This window comes from Pyxicephalus adspersus, chromosome 5, assembly GCF_032062135.1.
Source record: "Pyxicephalus adspersus chromosome 5, UCB_Pads_2.0, whole genome shotgun sequence".
NCBI lineage: Eukaryota > Metazoa > Chordata > Amphibia > Anura > Pyxicephalidae > Pyxicephalus > Pyxicephalus adspersus.
In genome coordinates this window covers 20,685,432-20,711,979 of record NC_092862.1, presented here as the reverse complement: position 1 = coordinate 20,711,979, position 26,548 = coordinate 20,685,432, and the positions used below count along the sequence as shown (strand labels likewise).

The 26,548-nt window shown below is 39.1% G+C and overlaps 2 protein-coding genes across 2 annotated transcripts in view; both read right to left on the bottom strand.

Moving 5' to 3' along the window:
* RRM2B (ribonucleotide reductase regulatory TP53 inducible subunit M2B) overlaps positions 1-14,139 on the bottom strand; it is a 23,956-nt gene extending 9,817 nt beyond the window's left edge. The window contains exons 1-6 of the mRNA XM_072410819.1: positions 14,007-14,139; positions 6,059-6,217; positions 3,324-3,440; positions 2,525-2,658; positions 1,630-1,724; positions 253-386 (exon numbers count right to left, since the gene is read on the bottom strand). Coding sequence (XP_072266920.1) covers positions 253-386; positions 1,630-1,724; positions 2,525-2,658; positions 3,324-3,440; positions 6,059-6,217; positions 14,007-14,054 — 687 coding nt within the window. The 5' untranslated portion in view covers positions 14,055-14,139. The remainder of the gene's footprint in view (positions 1-252; positions 387-1,629; positions 1,725-2,524; positions 2,659-3,323; positions 3,441-6,058; positions 6,218-14,006) is intronic.
* A 4,398-nt stretch (positions 14,140-18,537) lies between these two features.
* The window catches only part of UBR5 (ubiquitin protein ligase E3 component n-recognin 5), a 50,114-nt gene continuing 42,103 nt past the window's right edge, over positions 18,538-26,548 (bottom strand). The window contains exons 48-55 of the mRNA XM_072413240.1: positions 26,110-26,170; positions 24,815-24,990; positions 24,649-24,733; positions 23,889-24,044; positions 23,079-23,192; positions 21,852-21,996; positions 20,852-20,937; positions 18,538-19,647 (exon numbers count right to left, since the gene is read on the bottom strand). Of these exons, the coding sequence (XP_072269341.1) occupies positions 19,435-19,647; positions 20,852-20,937; positions 21,852-21,996; positions 23,079-23,192; positions 23,889-24,044; positions 24,649-24,733; positions 24,815-24,990; positions 26,110-26,170 (1,036 nt within the window). The 3' untranslated portion in view covers positions 18,538-19,434. The remainder of the gene's footprint in view (positions 19,648-20,851; positions 20,938-21,851; positions 21,997-23,078; positions 23,193-23,888; positions 24,045-24,648; positions 24,734-24,814; positions 24,991-26,109; positions 26,171-26,548) is intronic.

The window sequence follows — 26,548 nt, the reverse complement described above, 5'->3', positions numbered from 1 at the left end:
AATACGGTTTTACAATTACATAACACAATTGTATTAAAAATAAATAATTTACACTCAAGACTACACCAACCATGGCCCGTACTCCCTTGCCCCCACTTCTAGCTCCTCTCTGCATTCCCTTCCCTCAATCACCCTATTGTTTGTCTGCCCCTCTAGGCCAGTCATCTCACTTGCCCAATGTTCTGTTTTGTTTGTTGCAGATACTGATATTTTATTAGTTTAGGACTGGCCAGTTTACAGAAGTGAGGTTACCTCGTCCCGGCTGATGAGCTCATTCGAGAAGGTGAGACCGGGCATCAGACCTCTCTTCTTCAACCAGAAAATAGCAGCAAAAGATCCGGAGAAGAAGATTCCTTCCACTGCAGCAAACGCCACCACTCGTTCTCCTGAAACACAATACAACAAGTCAGTCTACATATCAAGTATCAGATCTCTAAAAATATGGGTTTCTTTCAGTTTCCTCCCAGTACTCCTGTTTCCTCCCACATTCCATAAAACATGCAGTTAGGTTAAATGGCTTCCCCCCAAAATGACCTTAGACTGTATTAATGACATATGACTATGGTAGGGACATTAGATTGTGAGCCCCTTTGAGGGACAGCTAGTGACATGTCTATGGACTTTGTACAGTGCCACTATATAAATACTGTGTAATAATAATAAGATAAGTGGGGCAATTAAAAGAAAGAGAAACCTTATATGCTCTGGGCACACAAGGAGACAATAGTTACATATGCAGGAACATTTCAACATTAGCTTAGGTAAAGATTCTTTATAGTACAAGTGGCCAAACTTTATCATAGCCTGCCATGGCATGTAGCAACAACAAAAACAATACAGGAATTGTAAATTGTGTTGTTTTCTTACAATTATTTATATCCAAATTTATCATTTATGGTATGTAAGGTCAGGCATGATACTTTGTCCCTATAGGGATATGTCTGCTTTATTGTACCCAAGGGTTTGTTCTTCCTTCCTGCAGGACAAAATCTGAGTTTTTGAAATGATGTTCCTGTTCATTTCATCAAAAATATTGTAAAATTATATTTTGATGCAGACATAGTAAAGCATTGCGTAATATTTCAGCACTATATAAACATACGAAATGAGAAGTCCTAAAATCACCAAACAAGGAGAGCACATGATCCCTCTTACAGAATATTTAAAAGACGTATGTTCAAATCTTCCAGGTATCAATGTCAGTCACATTTTAGCTGACTTCCATGGTATAAAATGTGACCAATAAAGACATGTTACTTTTGTAACTGCTTTGAAGCAACTTCAGCCAACCATTCCATGTAACAGCTGCTTGGACTGCAAATAAATTGTTAGAATTCCATTCCTGACCTTCTAAAAATGTTAGCTGCCTGACCATCATGCTGACCCAGTGGTTTGAAGACTTTCAGGGTCACCAAGGCAAACAAGTACGCAGATCGGGAGTTCTGATTTGAATGCATGCTTGTAGATAATGACACAGAGAATAATGAGGTCAGTGATGGACATATCGCTGACATCTTCAGAGCTCAGCAATGATGGCCTTGATATTGCTTCCTTTGAACATGTATGGGTGCCATTACCTATGATAACATAAGACACCAAAGACCTGATAATTTCACATTTATTACATACCAAATGTAGCTTTCCTGTCTGATATCCAGCACAAAGCCCACTCTGCTTTCTTCTTAACACAAGGCGTTGTTTCAATGGCGTTAAACAGGAAATCCCTAAAAGAACAAAGGAAAGGAAGTATTTCAATTCTAATTAAAACTTTTTTTAGGTTTGGATGCAGTAGACAAACTTTAAAAACTCTTGTCATGATTTACCTACTGTCCATGCCCCGAGTGTAGACTTTAACCAAGACATCCTGTTGTGTCACTAAGACAAAAAGTAAGGGCTATTCTTCACAACAAGGACACAAATATTAATCATCTGACACAGATTTTTAGTCTCCTATAATCCATCAAAAAACTAAGAAATACCAGACAAATTAATTGTCTGCAGGATTCTACTGGGAAGATCACTCCGAATTCCTTTTCTCACGCAGTTACTGCAGCCATTAGGGTCCCCTCCCCTGTAATTTTATTATATGTAAATCATGAATGTACAAACACAAACTGTTATTTTAAATTAGCTAAATACATTCCAGGTGCCATCTAAACAAAAGGTGCACAAAGTCTTTTTTGTTTTAGTTAAATCAACCACATCCTGAGTAGAAAAGCCTTTACCCTGCCAGTATACTATAAAGTGGGACACTTGGTGGGGAAGCAGTGGTCTCTGTGCTGAGTTCTAATATGCTTACAGGTGACTCAGAGACATTTTTCAAGATGACAATGCCATTGGGCTCAAGTTGTAAAAAAAGAAGGTTCAGGGAGAATGGTACATCATTTTCACACATAGATTAACATTTCCTATTTTCCGATGCCGATGGGTGTCCTGCATTATGTAAAGGTTCTGGGAAAGGTAAATAACAGGAAAACAAATAATATATTCCATTTTGTCGAGCAGTCAATGTAAGTACACTCACCTCCTGTGTGGATCTTTAATGTAGGTCTCGATAAGCAAGCTGTACATTTCAGAATGAACATTCTCAATTAGAATCTGGAAGCCGTAAAAGCATCGAGCTTCAGGTACCTGTACCTCCTGGCTGAATCGCTCCACCTACACACAGGATACAATGCTAGTTATGACGTTAGCATCGCAATTATACCTCTTCCCTTAATGAACATATCTAATGCCACATCCCTAATTAGAACTACAAAATGGAAAAGCAAACCTTGGGACTTTATAAGCATTAATACTCTGTACTGTACTTACACTTCGACATTATTAAAAACACAGAAAACATTGCTGCTGCTGTGTTTTTACTGATCCCTCCGAACTTACCTTCCTGTGAAAGAGCTGCCCCGTTCTATGCAGACCCACTTATTGCATATGACCATAGATGTAAGTCATTTAATTTTGTAAAATAGATGATTTTGTTACTGTGTAATAATTATTATTATTATTATTATTATTATTAAGGATTGTCATTGTATGTGAATCTGGTAAAAAAGTATTGTGATTGGTAATAAGTTGTTAAAATTGTAGATCTCGTTGTTCCTGATGAAACAGACTGCGAAACGCGTAGAACATATGTATGAGACCACACACCACATCACTATGTAATTTGATTTCATTGTCGTTTTAAATGATTGTAAAGGCTTTTCTATTTTGTATGACATTAGCATGATAGATTAAGTAAAGTGCAGGTTAGGAACAGTTCAGGCTCCGGATATACAATGCTGATACATACACCCAGACATATATACCTATAAACCACATACCAGATTCTCATTCACGATGCCATCGCTGGCTGCAAAGAATGCCAGTATATGGGAAATAAAATACTTCTCATCCGCCTTCAGCTTCTCCCAGTGCACCAAGTCTTTGGATAAATCCACCTAATATGTAAAAAAAATCATTTCCATTAGTTCTCATTTATTTTATATATATTTATAGCTGTATCACAGTTGCACCAGATGTTTTATTACAATGATTTAGAGGTTTTTATGTTTTCATGAAACGGGAGACTAACTGTCTGTGGCTTCTTGGGCCGGTAACGGCAGTTGATCTGCAGGTGCATCGTTCAAACAATAAAACCACAGAGAAAATGATTTGGTTTTTATATTTCAGCAGAAATTATTTCAGTGAAGAGCTGCGCATTTCACACATATAGCCAACCCAGAGTACCAAAGCAAAGAAACATTTCCTCAGTTTTTGCATAACATTTTTCAAGGTCTTCTGCACTGGGGAAGCCCTGACCCTTCTTTATGTAGTGAGATGATGGAAGATCTTCGGACTAGACATGCACATGCCCCATAGGCAGCACTGCAGCTAAATGAATGTGCACATAATGCTGACAACATTGCTGCTGACTGCAAGGCATTGGCTTAGTGTTGTCAGCTTGAAACAAGAAGTACTGTTGCTGGCAGCATCTCCAGGAAGGAAACCTTGTAGTAGACTACATACAGTAATACTTGGTTACAGCTCTGTGTTAGCTTGCACTGCACGGCATGGTTTATCCTTCCGGATAGTTTCATAATAAACTGTTCAGATTACCATTGCATGGCAGCGCAGCAAAAAAGTTTCCCTCAATATGTTTCTACAGAAACCTGCATTATAAAGGGGCCTGTTCTTCATATTTGCAAGGTAACAATTGTGCAGAAATACTCGTGTTTGTCTTCAAATCAATCCATGTGCCCCTGTGGGGATCCTAAACCAGGGTTGTGCATGGGGCCTGGATTTCTGCCCAACTGCCCATTTCTGACATGGGCAGTTGTCAAATGATAGTGCATATACTTCTTGATACTACTTAATCAAGTTCTAGCATTTGGTACTACAAAATGAGTGGAGCACAGGGATTGGAAGTGAGGGGGCTTAACCTCCATATGAGTAGATGTTGACACCTTATTACACAGCCTAGACCTAGGACCTTGAGACCTTTTTGCACAGCCTAGACCTTGTTTGGTGATTTTAGGACGAGGACCTCAAGGAGCTGCACATCGACATATTGATCTGATAGTTACTTGCAGCAGCACAAAATGCATTTCAGGACTTGATGCCATATAAACGTTCTTAAAACTCACTCAGATTTATCTTACCTAATGTCAGGGCTTACCCAGGGGTACAGAATATACCCCCTATTCCATGGGACAGTGCTCCATGTCAAAGCTTACCCAGAGCTAAGGACCATACTTCTTTTCCAATGAGACAGTGCTCCAGTGCTGTACTGCCGATCTAACAAGACAGAGGTTACCCAGAGACAAGCACCTGACCCCCTTACCTATAGGACTGCTCCATGTCAAAGCTTACCCAGAACTAAGGACCCTACCACTGCTCCCATGGGACAGTGCTCTATGTAAGGGTTTACCCAGAGTCAAGGATTTACACTTTCTCCTTCTCATGAGACAATGTTTTATTATAAGACTTACCCGGAGCTATGGATCATACCCACTCACCCAAAAGACAGTGCTTCATGTCAAGGCTTACACATAGCTATGGACCATATACCCTATCCCATGAGACAGTGCTCCATGTCAAAGCTTACCCAGAGCTGAGGACCATACACTCTGTGCCATGAAGCTATGTTCCGTGTCAGGGTTTACCCACAAGTCAAGGACCATACCCTCTCTCCCGTTGGACAGTGCTTCACGTCAGGGCCCAACCAGAGCCAAGCACCTTACTCCCTCTCCCTTGAGACAGTGATTCATGTCAAGGCTTATCCAGAGCCAAGGTACTTACGTTTTCTATTTTGAGACAGTGCACAATGTCAAGGACTAAGGCTTTAGCTCTGCTTCCAGGAGAAAATACTTTTTGCCAGGGCTTATCCAGCTTAGACCCTTGAGGTGAAGAGACATTGCTCTGTGTTTGAGTTTAGAAACTTACCCTGCAACCATGAGGCTGTTCTCAATGCTCAAACGCTTACCCAGGGCTAAGGCCCTCTACCATAGCTCCCATTAAACCCTGTTCCATGTGAAAGAATTACTCAAGATTACTCCCATGAGACAGTACTTAAGTCTAGTGATTGGCTACTTAGTGGAGAAAGGGAACCCTAGGGTTCCTCCAAAAGTTGCTAGGTGTTCCTTGAGCAATGAGCAATTTGTGCGTCTCAGGTCAGTTTAACTCACACCAGTGATCTTTTTGGCTGTAAGGGTAACATTCTTTTCACTGACCCGCAGATATCTGTAAGGATAACTTCTTCCCACTAATCACCACACTAATGTACTGTGAGCCTAAAGTAAATATAGCAGAGCTTCCCTGAGGACCTGAAAGTTATTACATGGGTTCCCCCATCCTAAAAAGGTGGAATCCTGTCCTATTGTATCTACAGTAGAGGTGCACCAGGAGAGAGGAGGAGGAGTGCTGAGCTGTTGAGAGAAGGTGTTTGTTTTTTTGTGATTTTTTGTTGAACTTGAAGGTGAACTGCTCCACAGTGCCTAAAGAGGCCAGTGGGGATGTGATTTGTAGGTTTCAATGGCTGATAGATGAAGAGATTAGAGGATGACTGATTATCACTTACCTCCTCTACCGTCCAGAATGAGGCCTGCGCCTTCTTATACATCTTCCAAATATCAGGGTACTGGATTGGAAAAATGACAAAACGCCGTGAATTTCTTCTAAGAAGAGGCTCATCCTCGATGTTGTTGCGATTACTCTCACTGTAACCATTAATCCCATTCTGCAAATGACAGGATTGACATAATTTACGTTACCAAATGATATTACCATATCTGTAAAGCACAAGTCAGATATAAAATCACCAAATATTTATACATCAGTGTTTACAAAAAAAATATTAGATTTATTTTACATTATAAGGATGACATTATCAGTCCACTTATCACAGGCTTGGCCAAGTGGATGGACTGTATTGCTTAACCATGTCATTCCATCAAATGAAAATTATTACTTATTTCAGGATAGTAAATGGAGCTGTGCAAAACATACCTTTTTGCACTTTTTTTCCTTTTTCACCTTAACCTTAATCTCACCTTAGGTAGGGTTTTACTGTCTGGTTGGTCATAATCCCTACCCCATAGAACCCATGGATTCCATACATGGCACTGATGCTGGCCAAAAAGTCTAAAACAACTGCATGCAAATCCAACAAAACCAGATACATTTTTTGGGGACTTTTTAGGCTCAACTACACTTCCACATACATTTCCTAAAAAGCTGAATAGTAACTTTAGAACTAAACAATACACACATAAATAATAATATTGTGCATATACAATATCATAGAAACATGTTGTCAATGGCAATGAAGAAACACTGATTATGGTCTCAATGATGTTTCGCAGATACTATGTCTGATTCTTCAGAATAATAGACATGGGACCTACAATTCAACACATTATAACAATTCCTATTACAAGCACAAAAACATAACAAATTAACACAATAATTTAGAGGTACAAAAAATTTATAATTCAGCAAAATATAATCCTACTGGATTAAGGACAACCAGTGAGGCTTGTGGGACTTCCCCCCAAAAAAATGGTGCACCAGAAAGAACCAGACAAAATGTGGCACTTAGGGTACTTTTGATTAAGAAGTAAATCCCCAATGGGACAAAAACTCCCTGAAATTTATAAATTACAATTAGGTGGAATGAATAAACTAAAGTAACAAGTAAACCCCCCCCCCCAAAAAACCTCTTAACTTTTAAATGGTATAACCAACTATGTAAGCCTAGATATACCCCTGGAGTTATTCCCACAAACTCCTAAACCACCTCATATAAAATTATTTTCTTGCTTTCTATTCAATTCCAGCTACCCAAGATGTATTTCCTATAAAATATAGGAGCCTCAACCATTGCCAGCCATCTGCCTCCCTAATGCCTCCCAATATATGAGAGTCCCACAAGGTTGCCGCAAGCTCCACCCCGCCAGAAGTCGAGTCATTCGTTCAGGGCCAAAGTCGGGCGCCGAGCATACCATATAATTTCACAGGGAGATACGTGGAGCGCCACAACCTCCCATGTTAGGACATGCAATTCTGGCTGACAAACAAGTGGGTTTCCACCTTATTAGAATGCACCAGGCTTATTCCCTCCTGTGGCGGTGGTTACAGGAGATCTAGGAATTAGTGCTTGCAGCATCCTTGTTTCCCTTTAGCTGTGTTTTCCCCTTCGGCATCCCCTGCACCAAGGCTGCACAGCTGAAGGGGATTTGGAGCTGTGCTGCAGCTGATGAGCAGAATGGTTCCTGATCAATTCCACACTGCCATTGGCTGCTGGGTCCTTATAGTCCCTCTGATCCCAGATTCCAGTGCCTTTTGTAGTGTTTAGCTGGGCTGACCCATGCTGGAGTGTGGTTCTTGTGATTTACTGTTGCTGACTATTGCCTGCTTCTGACCTGTTGATTGTATGCAGCCTGAACCGATCTTTTTCCTGTGTTCCTGACTCTGCTTATGCTACTCCCTCTGTACCTCGTCTGGTGGACTGATCAACAGTGTATGACTTTGGCTTTATACTCTGGGTTTGGCTTTGCAGAACTGTGTACTGCCTAATCTGTGGGTTCCTGGTCCTCTGTCAGCCCTTCCCCAGACCCCACCCCTTGTAAATTTTGTCCAGAAGCAAACAGTGTGCTGGGAGACACAACCAGACTCCCGCGGCCGTATTGGGGGCTTGCTATGGGTGAAGGCTACGGCATTAGATTGGGGGACGGGCTTTTGGTGAGTACTGGTTCTGGACCAGGGCCTTACATTCTATTTATACAAGACTGTATTTATTCTTTATATCAAACCAAAAAAACAAAAATTCTTAACATATCCATAATCTCTAAAACTATACATACAAAAGTGCAATAATCATTCCATACAATGAACAAAATTACTAAACGCCTATGGATAACATTCACAAAAAATATAAAAAAACATTTAATTTTCTTTATTCTTTTAATAAATATTTTTGCTAAGCTTAACGCCATTTTAAGGAAAAGGCTAAAAGCTTAGCAATTAATTTAAACCTGGATATTGGGTCGCCTGTAAATTAAAAGGTAATTCTACTACTTGTGATGTTTCAATTCTGCTGTACGGTATTTAATCAATACCTTCATAACTGTTGTGAGAATGTTTTTTTTTTTCCCATTCTTCTTTAATTGAAGTATTATCTTTCACATTGGGAAAAAATTTTATATAATGTACAGATTTTTTTTTTTCTTATACCTTACAGGCAATTACATTGATCTCAGATTCCTTTCTTGTTTGGTAACCGCAACTAGTTTTCATTTCGGCTGTAAAACCTTCTCATGCAATACATGTTGAAGGAAAAAAAAGAGGAAGGTTGTTCTAATTATCAATCCAACAAATTATACAAAATAACAAAAATTTATTTTTAAAAATCATAACGTCATGTTGGAAATTCTCAAAAAATAGGGTGTTTTCACCCTTCCTGTAAAAAGGCCACATCCCCATATATTGCAAATCCAACAAAACTTTTTGGGACTTTTTAGGCACAGTTACACTTTCACATACATTTTCTAAAAAGCTAAACAATAACTTTATTAGAACTAAACAAAAGACACATAAATATTAAAATTGTGCATATACAATATCATAGAAACCTGTTGTTAATGGCAGTTGAGAAACACGGACTATGGTCTCAATGATGTTTGATGCATTTCGCAGATACTATTATTAATATTATTACTATTACACAGTATTTATATAGCGTCGACATACTACGCAGCGCTGTACAAAGTCCATAGTCATATCACGAGCTGTCCCATAAAGTGGGCTCACAATCTAATGTCCCTACCATAGTCATATGTATTTAAAAGTCTAAGGTCAATTTTGAGGGGAAGCCAATTACCCTAACTGCATATTTTTCGAATGTGGGAGGAAACTGGAGTACCCGGAGGAAACCCACGCAATTATGCAATTATGGGGAGAACCTGCAAACTCCATGCAGATAGTGTCCTAGCCGAGTCTAGAACCTGGGACCCTGCCACCCTTATACAATGTGTGTGTGTGTATATTTTATTTTTTTTTTTATACCCTAGGAGCTTTCCCCCTTATCCAAATTTTCTACTGTTCATCCAACTGGGGAACAATTTTGAACAAATTTTTTTGTTGACTTCCTTTTTTACGCTTATTTACACTAAAATAGGTATGCTGATTCTGAAAGTGCAGTTATTTGTCCTCTATCACAACAGTTTTTTTCTCACCCGCTTATATTAATGTGATTACTGTAGCGTGGATTTGTATAGGCTATTCATTTACACGCAAAGACAGTGTGGTTAGAGGTTGTGTGCTGCTCTACGTAGTGAATAAGCAAAATTTATTTTTCTATGTACACAACGTATTTCCTTTCTTTCAGATCATGTCTAGCTCTGGTGTTTCCCGTTGTAATCGCCTAAGCAACCCTGATTCATTTTGGTATATCTGTGGCAGTTTCACCATTCCAGTCAAAGGGGAAACATCAGCACATTTGTAGAGCAAGCCTATTTGGCATATCTGAAAGTTAAACTTGGTGATCAGGATAAGTCTTTGGCCCCACATAAAGTGTGGAAACAGTGTGTCGAGGGTTTACAGATGTGGACAAAGGGAACACGTGATAAGATGCCATTTGGTATACCTATGGTTTGCCGAGAGCCAGGAGATTATTTCAGTCACTGTTACTTTTGTATAGTGAAAACTTCAGGATATGACAAGAAAAATAAATGTAACAGAGTATCCTAGTCTACCATCGGCTATACGCCCAGTGGCTCATTCAGATAAAAACCCAGTACCGGTTTGCGTTACACTACCCTCTCTTGAAGAACATTAATATGGTGATGAACTAGGTGACAACAATGATGAAGAGTTTGAAATTAAAGAGGACTCATCTGTAAGGGGTTTGATCAGAATGAGTTGAGTGATTTGGGACTATCGAAGAAGGCTTCAGAACTCCTAGCATCAAGACTGCGTGAGAAAAACTTACTTGAAAAAGTAAAGGTATCATACTATCAAACCATTTCTGCAGTACTTTAGAACTGACTGTGGCTTTGTGTATTGCCATAACATACCTGGTTTAATGGAAGAATTGGGAATTCCAATCTATAACTCAACTGAATGGCGACTATTAGTCGATAGCTCAAAGCTGAGCTTAAAGTGTGTCCTCCTTCACAATGGCAAAATATTTGGATCAGTCCCAATTCGCCATTCAGTTTCTCTTTGTGAAGAATATGCAGACATAGAGAGTCATTGGGTCTGATTTATGAAAGCTCTCCCAGGCTGGAGAGAAAACACTTTCAAAAGTGAAGCTGGGTGATCCAGAAAACATGCAATAGATTTTTAAAAATCATTAGCTAGCAAACGTTTTTAATCCTGGATCAGATCCACTCCAGGTTTGCTGGATCACCCAGCTTCACTGATGAAAGTGTGTTCTCCCCAGCCTTGGAGAGCTTTCATAAATCAGGGCCATTGAGTTGTTGCAATATCACCCACACAATTGGGTCATCTGTGTTGAAAATGGTATGCTTCCTTCCTGGTCAGCAACGTGGATACACCAAGTATCCCTGTTATCTGTGCCTGTGGAACAGCAGAACTCATGAGAGGCATTGGGTGGAAAGGAATTGGCCTCCAAGATCTGCCCTAAAACCAGGTGATCCAAACATTCTACATGAGCCACTTGTTGATAGAAAGAGTATTATATTCCTGCCTCTGCACATGAAACTGGGTCGTTAAAGTTTTGCCAACTGAAGGAGACTGTTTCAAGTACCTAATTTTGGCATTTCCTAGCCTGTCATTTGAAAAAATAAAGCCCGGTATGTTTGATGGTCCACAGATTCGCCAGAAGTCAAAAAGAATGCTTGGTTATCATTCAAAGCCATTGTAAAGGACTTTCTTGGAAGCACACAAGCAAATAATTACACAGAAATTCTCCATGAACTCTTGGAGAGCTACAAAACGCTTGGTTACAATATAAGCATCAAGGTGCATTTTCTGCATCCAGCCAGCCATCTTTCTAACCTTCCGGAAAACCTTGGTGCAGTCAGTGATGAGCAAGGTGAACGATTTCACCAAAATTTGAAGGTCATGGAAGGACAGTATCGGGGTAGATGGGGGATGTACATATGATGGCTGACTATTCTTGGAGCTTCGGGCGGGATTGTCCTAACACTGAGCACTTCAGGAAAAGCTATAAATGTAAATATGTACCTTAACCGCTTACCTGATTATTTTTCAAATGTTTTACTGTTAACAAAATGTCAAAGAGTAACAATAGCAATTGAACAAAAGAAACTTGAAAAAACAGTACATTCAAGTTAATATTTCATTATTTTTCATTGTATGTAAAATTTGTATGTTTCTTGACAAAAATGGAGGGTACCCTGTATCGTAAAAACTGGATGTAATAGCAAAAAACTGGGGTCATTTAGGGATTCACCACACAAAAATTAGTAAAAAAACAAGTGTAAAATCTAACTCAACAACAAATGTGTTCCCCAGTGGTATTGAACAACTGAATGGGGACAATTTGCTTCCTTTCCTATGAAGGAGAGCACAGTAAATGCTGTTGCCATGTTATCCACCCTCTCCTCTCCATAGGACAGAATAGTGCTGTGTGTAGATCACTTGTTCTTTAACCCATCATCTGAAACAATTATGAAAGATTGTTTCCAACAACAGAAATCTGATGCCTGCACTGGATTTTACTCTTTATTGTCTTACCTCTTCTTACCTCCTTAGGCTACGTACATACATGCAATAATTATCATTGGAAATGAACGACTAACGATTGATCGTCCAATAATCGTTAATAATAAAAGTGAATACCGACAGGCCAACGATGCCAATGAACAAGGAATGTCACTGAAAACAAACGACCATCCTGGCGGATCTGATTGGGCAACAATGGATGCTATCTATGTGTGTGTGGTGGTGTAGTGATCGTGGATTGTCCTGTGATACACTTTCTCCAGTAAAATACAATCGTATCTAGTGTGTGTACAATTATTGGTGGATTATATTTGAATGATCTTATCCTTCAAATATATTCGTGCATAATCAAACAGAATCGTGCACTGTATGATCATTCAAAATATTCATAATTAATCATTGATCAGTTGTTAATCGGTAATTTTCTGATATTTATTGCACGTGTGTACCTAGCCTAAAGCAACGTACACACATGCAATAAATGTCGTTGGAAAGGATCGTGAAAGATCATAAGAACCGCACGATGCATGAACAAGTGTTGTACATACAGCCCCATTCTGCTCTATGGAGAGGGGAGGGGGAGAACAACAAAGCGGCACCCTGCTGGCCGCTCTCCCCCTTCCCTTACATTATGATCGTTCGTCGTTCATCGTCTGTAGATCCGCCAGGAGTCGTTCAGACGATGGGTGCTGTACACATACGCCAGATTCTCGTCTGATATCGGCCCTGAGCCAATTATCAGACGAGAACCATTGGATGTGTGTACCTAGCATTACCCCTTTAGATTGTAAGCTCCCAGGAACAAGTTTCTCTCCCTATTGTTTCTAGTAATTGCTATAAGCTTTGTTAGACAATGGATCTGAATTACTAAAAGCTGTTCACTTAATTATCACCCTGCAAGGGAATTATAACCTGGCTTAGCAAATAGGGCGAAACCCTTATCATTGTTTGTCAACCAGAGTTCCATGGAAGCCTATGGTTCCTCCAGGGGTTGCTGGGGGTTCCTTTTCATTTCTCAGTCAGTGACACCAATGATCATTTTGGCTATCTGTAAGGGTGACATTTTACCAAATGATCAGCAATGTAAGAGGAATTCTTCCCACTGACCACCACACTAATGTACTGTGAGCTGTGAATATAGTAAATATAATCCGGGTTCCCTGGGACCTGAAAATAATTACAAGGTTTCCCCATGTTTAAAATGTTGAGAAACACCGCTCTACTGACTTCAGTAATTAGGCTAAAGTCATATTTTTATCCATTTCCTTGCATGTGATTGGCTATTCTTTGTAAACTTACACCACATTCACTAAGCTATATGATAACTCTCTTTGCTAAGTGAACATTCTATATTACTTTAGTAATCCTCCCCGTTGTATCACTCACCCTGACATTTACGTTGGTTTAATGCACCAGCGTGTGTTTCTTGCATTGTACATGGAACATGAGGACACTTTATAAACTTGATTGCAAGCTCTTCGGGGCAGGGTCCTCTCCTCCTCCTGTGTCTGTATCTGTCTGTCATTTGCAACCCCTACTTAATGTACAGCGCTGCATAATATGTTGGTGCTATATAAATCCTGTTTATTAATTATAATAATGTTTGTTGCATAGGATGATGTATATTGTGCTGGGGATATTGGGCTCACCACTGATGCCTGGTCATAGCACCTTGTATGAAGCCTCTCCGCTGACATCTTTGCTGTATTTGTATTATAATTGGCTGTTTCTCTGGCTGACATCTATAGAATACATTCATATACACAGAAGAGGCTCTGCTATGGATTTATTGATGAAATGAGCATGGTGTCACTTACTTTGTCCCCCGTGTCATCCACCGGCAGAGGAAGTGCGGAGTCCCCCATTATAGCGCAGACTCAGAACGCAGCAACAAACCGAGCTCACCCTCCGCCTGACCAGGACTGACACCGTCACCACAGCGACATTGGCTGTCACCACACTAACTCCGCCTACTCAAAGCAAGGGGCGTGGACAGAGTGTGTTATAAACTATAGAGGACGGGGCAGTGGGCGGGAGGGGCGATGACATATTGTATTATAAAACGTAGAGGGCGGGGAGGTACAGGGAGAGGGGCGGGACATATTGCATTATTAAAATGAGGGCGGGGAAGTGGGAGGAGATGCACCAGTGAAGGCGCGGGGACATATCGCACTATAACATATAAAGAGGGCGGGTCAATGGGAGGAGCGTGGGAGGAGGGGGTTTAAATAGCTGGCATCTCCTATGAGCACCATGCTGCGGTTGTCCTTGCAATGATCTGTTGTGTGTTCTTGTTATACAAAGCTGCAATGTAAAATTCTTTTTATATTTTTATATTATTACCGTCCTGGGCTGTTCATTTCTGTCCGGATTTTAATGTCTGAAAGCGGTACATTGTTTTTAATTAAAATTTATCTTACAGTATATTATAGTATGAGTAAAATAACGTTTTTTTTTGTTTTTTTTTAGGGATGTGGGAGGAAACTGGAATGCCCAGAAAAAAATCCACATAAGCAGGGGAAGAACGCACAAACTCCTTGCATATAGTGTCCTGGTTGAAATTTTAACCCTGGGACTGCAGTGTCACAAAGGCAAGAGTGCTAGCCACAAAGATATTTGTGCCATAATGCAAAGCATGGCCTGTGAACAGTAGGCATAGAAGGGGCATTAAGAGCACCTATTATCGGGGGCTTTTTTTTTTTTTTTGTTATACTGGTGTCCCCGGGTTACATACGAGATAGGGACTGTATGATTATTTTCAAGATGAATTTGTATGTAAGTCAGAGCAGGTACATTATTTTATTAAATGCAATTAGGACAGATGTTTGTCTCAACATATTATTAGGCAGCATGGTGTCAGTTACTGTATAAAATTGTCACTGTGAGTTAATCACAAACAAAGCAAACACAATATTTATGGAGCCTTGACATTCATTATTTTCTGAAGCAAACTATGCCTTGATATCCAAAAAAACAACTGCAGTTAATCTTGGTCATTAAAAAGTTACAGAGTTCTTCTGCAAGTCATGCAAACCACCCCCCTCCCCCCATCAAGCCTCTGTCCTGAACACAAAGGAGCAGAGAACCCTGGTTTGTATCTAGGAGTTGTCTGTATGTCAGATGTCCTTAAATCAGGGACTACCTGTATTTTGTGGTTGATTTGAGGTCAGCAGTTACTTTTATGTTCCGTTCCATTTTTCTGCCACAAGATTTCCTGTTGAGGTTATTATTACAACTATGATCATTAATTCTATTAAGCATACAGCATCACACAAAGGCAATTTTACGCAATATGTAACTACACCTTATAACTAAAATTTGACCAGGCAGTTTATTGCAGACAGGAAAAGAGATGTCCTCTTTCCATCACAGTTGCCACCATTTTCACCTAGTCTTCCTTCGAGTTTCCGATCCTTTGCTGCCTTGATTGGGCGGGCCAGAATGATATGCTTATGCACACATGAGTTCATTCAGTCCTGGCAGCCCTGGGGGTGATGGGATATTATCATGGCATCATATGCTGAGCATGCACAGCCTTGTTTATTACAAGATAGGCTTTGCAATTAACTCAAAAACAAGTTAATTTTGAACAAAAACAGACACAACCAAAAAAATAGGGAATTTGCACAATTCCTGAGTATTGATCTTTTGTTCTCAGAGTTAAATTTTGTTCGCAGCACACCGCTGCTCAATCACAGCCTATGCTTTAGAGTCTAGCTTAGCCATTTGGATTTGGGCTGGTATTAGCCAATTTTACATTGTTGTATAATCTGCAAATTCTTAGTTCTTGTAGTAACAGACTTGCATGTACTCCCTTTAGTACAACTCCTTCAGTAAAAATGTGCCAGTGTGGCCAATTTCAATCCGAGTCCATCACCACTTGATTAAAAAGCATGTCATTTTAATCCCTATTTAACATGTACAGCGCTGTGTAATATGTTGGCGCTATATAAATCCTGTTGATTAGAATAATAATAATAAAACTACCAATACTTTTTTTCATACTGAAATAAATCGGGGGGGGGGGGGTTTTAACTGTAAAGAAAAATTAAAATCCACAGCTAAGTACCGGTATGAGCTGTGGCTGGCTTTGCAGCTTTCAGGCTTCCTGCTGCAAAAGTCCTGGGCAAGAATGCAAGGGAGATGGGAATGGGGTTTGCCAAGCCTCCTTGGATCCCATGCATTTCTGTGCTCTCATCCCTCACTTACAGAGCAGGCATTTCACTCCATCTACCTCAAAGCCAACACTACTATAGCCACACACTAGATATACCTTTCCCACTACATATCCTTACCCAGTGACACTGCATCAACACATAATACCACCTTTTGTTCCCAGCTAGCAGCATGAACTGGTTTCATGCAAGGCAATTTTTCCATGGCCAAATGGGAAAGGTAGGGATACTGTCCTTGTCAGCTGCAATCCTCAATATGACAAGAATGGCCAATCACAAAACGTTTTGTATTCTGTGAATTGCCAGTAACAGGCCAGGGAAGGAATGGGTGATTGACAGCAGTGCATCTTTTAGAGAGGCAGCTCAGCTGCAAATGAAACTGCACTGGTCAATACTAACTTGTAAAGTTTTGTTGTGGAGCCAAAAGGATGCTGAACAAAATGTAAACAAACTTGCAGCTGCAATAGTAATTCTTATTGTGGAAGTAAAAAGGTTTAACTTCAATGTGGAGACAACCAAGAGGAACCAACTTATGCAAATGAAGTTCTATTTTGGCAAGAAGGGACAATTATTTTTACAGGGCAGGTGGGAAAATAACAAATATTTTGCTTTGAGCCCATTTTGTAGATATAGAATCAATCTTTTGGGGAGGCAATTTTTTTATTTAAAGAATTGGTAAAAGGTGTGAATAAAACGTTGGACCCCGTATGTTTTTTTTTAACACAACTTTTTTTGCACCCAACTGAATCGAGCAACAGCTCTCCTCATAAGTTGCAGTTTTTGCTGTGACAAAGATGTGCCCTCATTTTGTTCAGCCAAACACATAAGGTAGCTTAGTGCCCTCGATACTTGTTGCTTGCTAGTTTTCTGAGATTCATGCCATTATTGTGCTTTTTAGTTGGTGTTGCTAGATTGGAAGATTTACCCTACTACACAAGGTACAAGGACTTCTCAGCTTTTGCTTCATTTTGTGGGACTGCATTGTCTGCTGATTCTTAAGATTTCTTCCCCCCAACAATTATCAGATCAACAGGGGAAAAGCTTTTTCATATAAAAAGCTGCTTCTCTCCGCAGACATTGAAAAAAATGGAATAGTTAATCAGTATTGGAAAAAAATAAATAAAGACAGCTGCTATGAGCCAACAGACATTACTGTACACTAGTAATCTACCCTCATTACTGCTTTCATAGTACAGGTAACCTTACATGTGTAACACTTGGCATGGTAATGTGTGTCTACATATGGATAGATTTATAGTGTTGCAGTGGCCGATTTGGTGATCGAGGTAACGTGAGGAAGAAGGGTGATCGCAGTCATATAGGTTGAGTATGGGTGGGGCAGGTACAATGGTGGTGAGTGCAGGGGTGGTATATATGGTACAATGGTGGCAAGATGGTGAAGGGATACTTGATAGTGGTGACATTAAAGTGGTGGTTGGCAAAGTGGTGAGAATTAGATTAGAGGTTGATGTGTTGCTGGTGGGAAGAATCTAGCACAGTGGCAGTGGCCAGGGGTCCAGCGTCCTTCCGAGTGTGAGCTTGGTATAGCAATGATGTGAAGAACTGTACTAGTACTGTTGGGAAAGTGAGCCAGGAGTCTTTGGATCCCAGGGGGTAAAAGTAGGGCTGGCAGGAGCAACAATTCTTCAAGGGGATAGAACTATCTGGGTTGGTTGGCATTGCCCAGGGTTGGAGTGGTGTGAGCAGGAATGGGGCATATTCTGGTAGCAGGGAACATGGAAAGGTAATCAGGTATTTAATTGGTCAGAGGGGTAACAAATTAAGAGGTTGCATGCACCACCCTGACGTCTACAGTCAATAGACTTAGATGCCAGGGACAATGGAACGCTTGTAACATGTGAAAGTACATTAGTGGCTGCACAATGGCCAAAGAGGATTGTGGTAAGACCCAGAAGAGACAGCAGTACATATGGCGGCTTCTATATTAGGATCCTAGACCTGTTTTTATTGCAGAAAGCTAAGAAAAGCTAGATGTCTTCCATAATATCGACAAGTATGCTGTGTATATACTTGCCGATTATGGCAAATAGCTCACTCACACAAAGTTTAAATCTAATTTAAGGATGTTACAGGACATAGTCAAATTTTTTTTCAATGTTTTGCTCTATAGACATTGTATGACCTCAGAGTCAGAAATAATTCAAAAACACAATTTTCATTTCATTTTTTTTTTTTACCTAAAAGCGTCCATTTAAAATAAAAAAACAGATCTGCTTGAGTTATTTTCCCACTGGCGTAATTGACAAAGCATAGTAAGGTGAAGAAATGAGTTGAAAGAAAAAGAAATATCCAACTGATTTTGTATGCATTTAACACAAAAGTACATACATGTATTTTTACATGCAATTTTTCCATGACCTATTCCCAAAAGATCCAGTCCATGAAAAAAATTGTGATTGGAGCAAAGTGTATATTGACATGACATGTGAAAAATAAAAATAGTGCAACGTAAGCTCATTATTTTTTTTTTCAGGATATCACTTTTACAAGTTTAATATACATCATGTACAACACAGTAGCCGAACTACAAATTAAATAAGCATGGGAGAGGAAGAAACATAAAAAAACGTACCCCCAAAAAAAAATCCCACACAAAAAGAAAGGAAATGAAAGGGGTGTGACATAATATATTTCTGATATCATTATTCCCTTCTTTCAAAACCCAACGATAAAGCAGTTTCCACAAAGGCAGCGGTGAATTGTCAGACATTTTTAGAACCTTGTCCTGTCTGGGAAGAGACTATCACAGTGTTACTTCATCTTCCTTCTGTCCTGGGATTTCAAGGGATGTAACATAGCCAAACCGTTCGCCATCAGACCTGGTAGACTTGCCCGTCTATTGTACTTGGGTCGGGTTTTGCAAAGGAATGACTGTCTAGCTGAATGGCGTTAGACGCTGCTGCAACTCAAAGCGCCATAAGGTCCTCAATGCTACACCATGGTTGGGTGACACTGCGCTAAACTTCATAAACCTTTTTGACAAATGGAAAAAGATCTACAAAAAACAGGTTTGCTAGATATATTACATAAAGGGCACACTTGATGTACTCTACACAAACCCAAAGTTCTTGGTTTTAATAGCCAGTAATAACTTCTGCTTTAGAATCTGTTTGGAGGAGTAAAGGGGGACGTACAGGCGAGAGATACAGGTGTTGGCGGTGGGGAGATGTTGATCATCTGGCGGTCGGATTGTAATGGATGGCATGGGCTGAAATCCTTCCTCGCTTGCAGGAAGAGATGGACTTGACGTCCAGAAATATACCTGTATTGATAAAACACAAATTATTATCTCTGAAATTTGGTATATAAAACACAAATAATGAATAATCTCCTCAGGCTGTCCCTGGTGTGTATACATGTGGCCAATATGGTAACATTGATAGGATTCAGTAGGGTTGCACCAACTTTGTGACAATTTTCACCTTTATATTGCACTAAATTCACGAACTGTACTAGAGATGGAAAAAAACAAGGGGGATGCAGCGTGTCGTCAGTGTAGTGTTAAGTTGTATGAGGCAACTGTTGCCGAGCCGTACGCTTTGTATTGTTTCAGCCATTACAACAGTCACCCCAGTCCACGAATACCAATACTCATCTGATTGTTTTAGTTTATTTGTTTATTTCTCATTATGCTCTTTTAGGTAAGTATGACCTTAACTGTGTATTTTCTTTAACGGTTATATTTAATGGCATGAAATAGTTTGATTTTGATAACTATCATTTCTTGTTTGGTCTTAGTTTCAAATACATAAACCCATAATGAGTGAGAAAAAGCAAACAAATGTTTTGCATTTCTTTAGTAATACCAAAAATAATGCAACTAATGATAATAGTAACAATGGTAATACTTCACTTAACAGTGAGCTGATAAATGAATCAGAGACTCCACACTCCTTGTCAGGCACCATTATGAAGGTCATTGTTTTAACAAATGTTCTTATCTTTATTAACAAAAGTTCATATTAATGGTCCGCAGGATTTAAAATGATGAATTTAGTGGTCCGTGAGGTCCTAAAGATTGGCGATTGCTGGTCTAAACTGTCCTACAATAGTAACCTCTATACCGAGAGCACACGTAATCCAACCAGAACAGGATGTCAGAAGCATCATCACATCACATTATGAGGGAGGGGGGGTGTCAAATAAAGTGTCATAAGAGTACTTTGCAAGCACAATGCTAGCAGAACACCCGTGTTCATTCACTGTGACTATAACACTGTTACAGCTGATGGGTGCAGGCAACCAGTGTAGAGTTTAAAAACCACTAGAATTTTCTAATAGTCATTATTAATTAGTTAATTACAAGGCTGAACTCTGAGCAGTAACATTTACATGCCGACATACAACTCAAAGCATAAACTAGAAGAATTGTTTTTTAAAGTTCAAATTCAATGTGCACAGGTAGACACTACAATACCTATAGCAATACAATATTTATTAAAACATGCAACGTGATGAGCACTTACTAAATCTTGCCGCTCAGTCATGCTCATCTTTTCAACAATAGACCAGAACCAACGTTTGAACTGCAAAAGCTTTTCTGCATTTTCTCCTATAAAAACATTCATATAATTGTGTTATTTTTTTAGTTAACATCTTCACAACATGTGTTATATAAATATACATATTTAATTTATATTTTTTTACTGCATGTCAATTTGGTACAGTTAAGTCACATCTTTTATTGGATAACTTAAGAGAACATGCAAGCAGAAGACAAGTCACTGCAATGTACGACAAAGCTCACCAAACAATGCTGAAGTCCAAAAAGGCTTGTCAGTGAGTGATATACAAGAGAATAACTTTTAAACTAGGCAATTTATTTTCATAGTAAAAGTTTATTGCCTAGTCATTGCCATCTTAAATTTCACCAGCAGGTGAGGTTAACCTGCACTAGTGGATTTCAAAGAGGAATAGCTAATATGATTTCCAATGTTCTACAAACCCCCATAAAAGTATAGTTCAGATGTTACACTGGCAGAATCACAAAGTGAAAAAAAAAGCCTAAAAAAAACAATTGCAACTACCACTGCAAATTAGTATTTAAACTCTTTCAATGCCAAGATGTGTGAGAGTCTTTGAAAGTGTAAGACTTAAATAAACTGATTGATAATTTCTCAAAATCTTTTGTAATGTAAATAAATTTACCACACCCAACTAAAACTAGTACTCCTATAAAATGCCCCATGGTATATACAACACAAAGAAGGTGACTTGCTAAGGTAAATTATGTACCAAAAGCAAAACTGAATGGTTGTGTTTAGCATGCTCCTAGGTTCATAGGTGCCAGAAAGTTTTCCTGACAGCTAGACAACACAGGCAGCTTTTGTTTGCAGCTCTTAATGTGTTTTATTATACATAGGTTTTGCCATGCTCACCTAAACACATATAGGCATGCTGATGCTGTGTGCATGAATGCTTTCAAGTAAGTTTTTCCTCTAGATTCTAGGATATTGAATTTCTTACCCGACTCATCGTTGAAAGATGTAAAACTAATCAACATTTGAACATTAACTTCACCGCAGCCATTCACCAGGAGTCGAAAATCTTCTGCTGTTAAATCTTCAAGTGCACTCTTTGGAATTACATCTAGCAGTCCTTTCCTCATTGCCTAAAATATACATAACGATTAATTAAAGTAACAGAAGGTGCAAGAAGGGTTGGTCACAGACTGGGCCATAAAGCATGTGATATTTGGGGCCGATGTTTCTTGACCCTTTAAATATGGGGGAACCCTGAAATAACTTTTAGATCCCAGGGAACCCATTATATAATTACTATAGCCACAGGACACAGTATATTAGTGTGGTGATCAGTAGAAGAATGCCTCTTACATTGTTTGTCAGTGGGAAGAATTCCACCCTTAAAGATAACCATCGGGGTCAGTGGTAACTGACCTGAGAGTCACAAGTTGCTCATTGCTCAAAGAGCCACTAGCAAAGGAGCACCGGATGAGAAACACTGATCTAGACTGCAAGCATACCTTGCCAATATATGGCCTTTTTCATAGAGCAAAATGGTTAATAAAGGTGGTCAGGCAAAGGTTTTCTGCAGCACAGCATGTGCACCAACTTTAGCTCTCCTGCAAAGCACCATATGGTCCAACAGATGTCTCCATGCGGAGTCTTCCCTTCTATAGCTTATTTCACAGCAACCAATGAGCTTTCCCTTCTTCTTCACCTGACTCAAGTGAAATGAAACCTGACTGTTCAACAACATTTATGGCATTTTAAAAGAAAGGCACACTTTTTAGGTTCTAGCAAAGCATGCTTACACATGTGATTTACCACAATGAACATCACTGAGTGTGTTGGGGTCTTATCCATGCACTAACACTACAAAATGATGAAGCGATTTTTTTTTTATCATTTATGTGGCAAGCTGGTAGTGAACAGATATGAAAACATAAGTTTTCAAATTTAATCCACAATAAAAATAACCAAATGTCCTATTACTATACCCATTGGAGGAGTATATTTGTTATCTCTCCAAGATGAGTCACTAATCTCATCTGAGCCAACAGGCTTTCTTATAGTAACTAAACACCATGTCATCCGTTGTCTAGCTAGTATATTCTGTTCACACCTCTTGTGATCATACCAGTGCTGAGTATCAGTAAATATACAGTACAACAAATAAAATACAGCAGGACCAAAACTGCGAAAGTTCTCAAAGTAAAGAAAATTCACTTACATGTAGAGGCTGTTCTGCTACTACCAGCATTCGATGCTCAGCATATTTTCTTACATATTCATACACATTTTGAGGGGTTACAGGGATATTTACACCATTGGGAATAAGCTCCACCTAAGGAGAAGACAGACAAGCATTAGCTTTAGATATTACGAAAATGAATATGCATTTACAACCACACAGACATATTAAAAGGACACCTGTCAGAAATTGCAACCCTATACTCCTAAAAAAAAATTATATATATATATATATATATATATATATATATATATATATATATATATATATATATATATTTTTTTTTTTTTAGCTTTACAGTCATTCGGTAAATATGTCATGGACACCAATAGCATGGAGGGGCACATAAAAGAAGGCCCCGGCATCCTCACTTACAATGCAGCACTGCTGTTAAAACATTGTGCACAGTGATGCCTCAGTGACAGAGCACCAAAAGGATGCTGCTTCAGGAGACTTGTTTAATGGAGAGATCTAAGCATAGGGTTGGTGGGAATAAGGCAAGTAAAGGTGACTGACAGATATCCTATACAAAAAGGAGCATTTAAGGGGGAAGTAGAGACCACCACTGCAAAGGTAGAATTAAAATTCCCATTGAAGTTCAGCTGTAAAAATACATAAATGTTCAGAATGCCTTGCTTTTTCCCAGTATTATAAAACAAAGGTATTGGATTAACAAACATAACTAAAACTTCACAAACTTTTTTGTTTGCTTATTGCAGATTTTTAGGAATGATTTGCTTTTATATAGGAGTTTACATTCTAATTATGCATAATTGCTATAGTTCTTACCTGTCCACCACTCTCCTCCTTGCAAAGGTCAATCGCAAATGCCAAGTCCATTGATGCAAACACAGCATCTGCATCTGGACTCTGAGACGCGAGGATGAGTTGTCGCAGACTTTCATACATAACATGATCGAAAAAGGCAAAATCATGCCAATTCACCTTTTTTAGGAAGAAAAAAAATAAATAAATAAATGAATTTTAAACATTTAGACAGTGTACACTCAACAACACGCCTCATCTGCTTTTACAGACTTGCTCTCTCTACAGCTGAACATTTTGGCATTTCAATTGTCTGCAAGGGATCATCAATAGCATCACACCTAACTGGTTAAGCCAGTAAAGGGGCCACTTCTTTAGAACAGTCAAGTGCTCTCTTAGGCACCCTGTTTGACCAGTTGCAAGCAATGACTTATCTTTAGAATGATATGGCTATGAAAAATACCTTCACATTTTCTTAATTCATGGTCTTGCTTGTCTAATAGAAAATGGAGGCACGCACAAGCATTCTCTCTACAATTATCTGTGTAATTGTAGATCCACAAGTCCAAGGGACGATCATTACAATAAATTACAAGTGGGGCAGATGGGAGAAAACATTGGACAGGGAAAAAATATTCAAAGATATATGAATTATCAGGACTAGTACATGTTAAATCTGTGAGCCACATCAAAAGAGACTAGAATATTAACTCTTTATGAAAAATGTCCTATACCACCTTATGATACAGATTCATGGTACTCACATATCTCACAAACAACTTACTTTTCTGCCCAGGAGAACTTTTATAACCTGTCGGCTTAAGGTGATTGGACACAGTTCATTCTGCAACAGGCATAGACCAAGAATCCTGAAATAAAGAGAAAGATTCTATCATATCTTTACAAAACATTGTTAACTTATTTCAATTACAAATTACTAAAAATTTTACCTTCCAATGTTCCTGAAACAGTTTAACCGCGCCTCTGTGTTTTTGCCTGGCCTGGGACTATAAAATCCTCTTTTACCCGGCTGATAGAATAAGGGGGCATTATCATCGCCGTCATCTGTATCCGTTAATTCCATATCAACCACACTGCGACTGGATCCATGACGTTTACGGTTTTCCTGTAACCATGTATTTGCATAAAACAAGTTTCAGACATAGCCCAGTACTAATAAAGATAAACAATCCCTTTGCCTATACCAGTGGTACTGGCCATTGGAAACCTCACTTACAGAACGGTCTAACACGTATTTTTTTTTTTCCTCTGGCTGTATCTTGGTCAGATTAAGTTTAAAGCCTACCTAAACTCAGAAATTTCACTTTACATAAAAGGGGAAGACAACCCCCTTTTTTGTAAAGTAAAATATCTGTTTTTGAAAAAAAAAAAAAATATTTTTTTTCTTTAAATAAAAAAAGGTGCAGCACCGCTCCCTAATTCTCGTCCGCCCAGGCAAACGAGAATGAGTTGGAGCACCAAGGCTCTTGGGTGCTCCTTTTTCGCTCAAACAGAAAAATTTGCTGATCTCACGCATGCACAGTGAGATCAGCAAATTTTTTTTATTCCTATGTCAGCCATCTCGCGCCTGGGTCAGGTGATGTAGGATGGACAAGCAGGAAGAAAAGCAGAAGCTGGAGGGGACTGGAGCGTCAGGTCTGGGACAAATGTCAGGATGACACGGGACCTGATGCAGGACACCCCCCGGAGGGATCGGACTGCACTACAGGATTTTTTTTTTTTTTTTTGCCGTTTTCAGTTTAATTCCTCTTTATGTCACCAGTATATAAATGGGGGTAAGCTCAGAGTGTCACACCACGTACCTTAAGAGAAACCTGCTCTTAGAGAACCGGAGCGCCAATATTGTTGTTTTATTACTTGTCACTGATTTAGCATGCAAATAAGGATTTCAAACTTTTTTAGGAGATTCAGTTACAAAGTATTAAGGAGAACAAGCTGGCCAGCACTAGGACAAGCAATTAGAATTTTCAGCAGTAGTCCCCATATTACCCATAGTAAATTGGCATCAAAATTACCAAAATGTACCGTTTAGCAATAAAGTGCAAAAACCTTTTTTTTTTTTTCAAATATCATAGCATTATCACATTCAATGTAGAAAAAAATGAATTTAGAAGCACTCATGCTACAGCGTTCGACCAACAATGAAATGGCCTTGGAGAATAATTAAACTTACAAAGGGATGAATTACATCAAAGATAATTTCCTGTAACAAAAACTTGCTCACCTGTACTTTCTCAGATGAATCCAACAAACCAAGATCAAGAATACTGTCTGCTCCATTTTCCCTAAAAAAAGAAAGGCGTTGGTTACATTTACCAATTTACCATTGGTTGTACAGCTATCAAGTTTTAATGTATGAATGACTCCTTGACCCTAAGCCTAACTATAGTTTTCCCTTCCCCAAGATCTATTTGCAGAAGTTAGGACAACAAAAATTAAAAGTGCATTTTAGCACTTTTAAATATAAAATTGTCCTCTTTTAAAATGCTTTTGTCTGGAAATTGCCTAAAGCTGCGTACACACTTCCAATTTTTATCGTTGGAAATGGACGAACGAACGACGAACGATCGATTGGGCAAAAATCGTTCGTAAAAAAAAGTAACCAACGACGCCGACGAACGAGGAAAGTCGTTGGAAATGAACGACCGGACCGGCGGATCGGA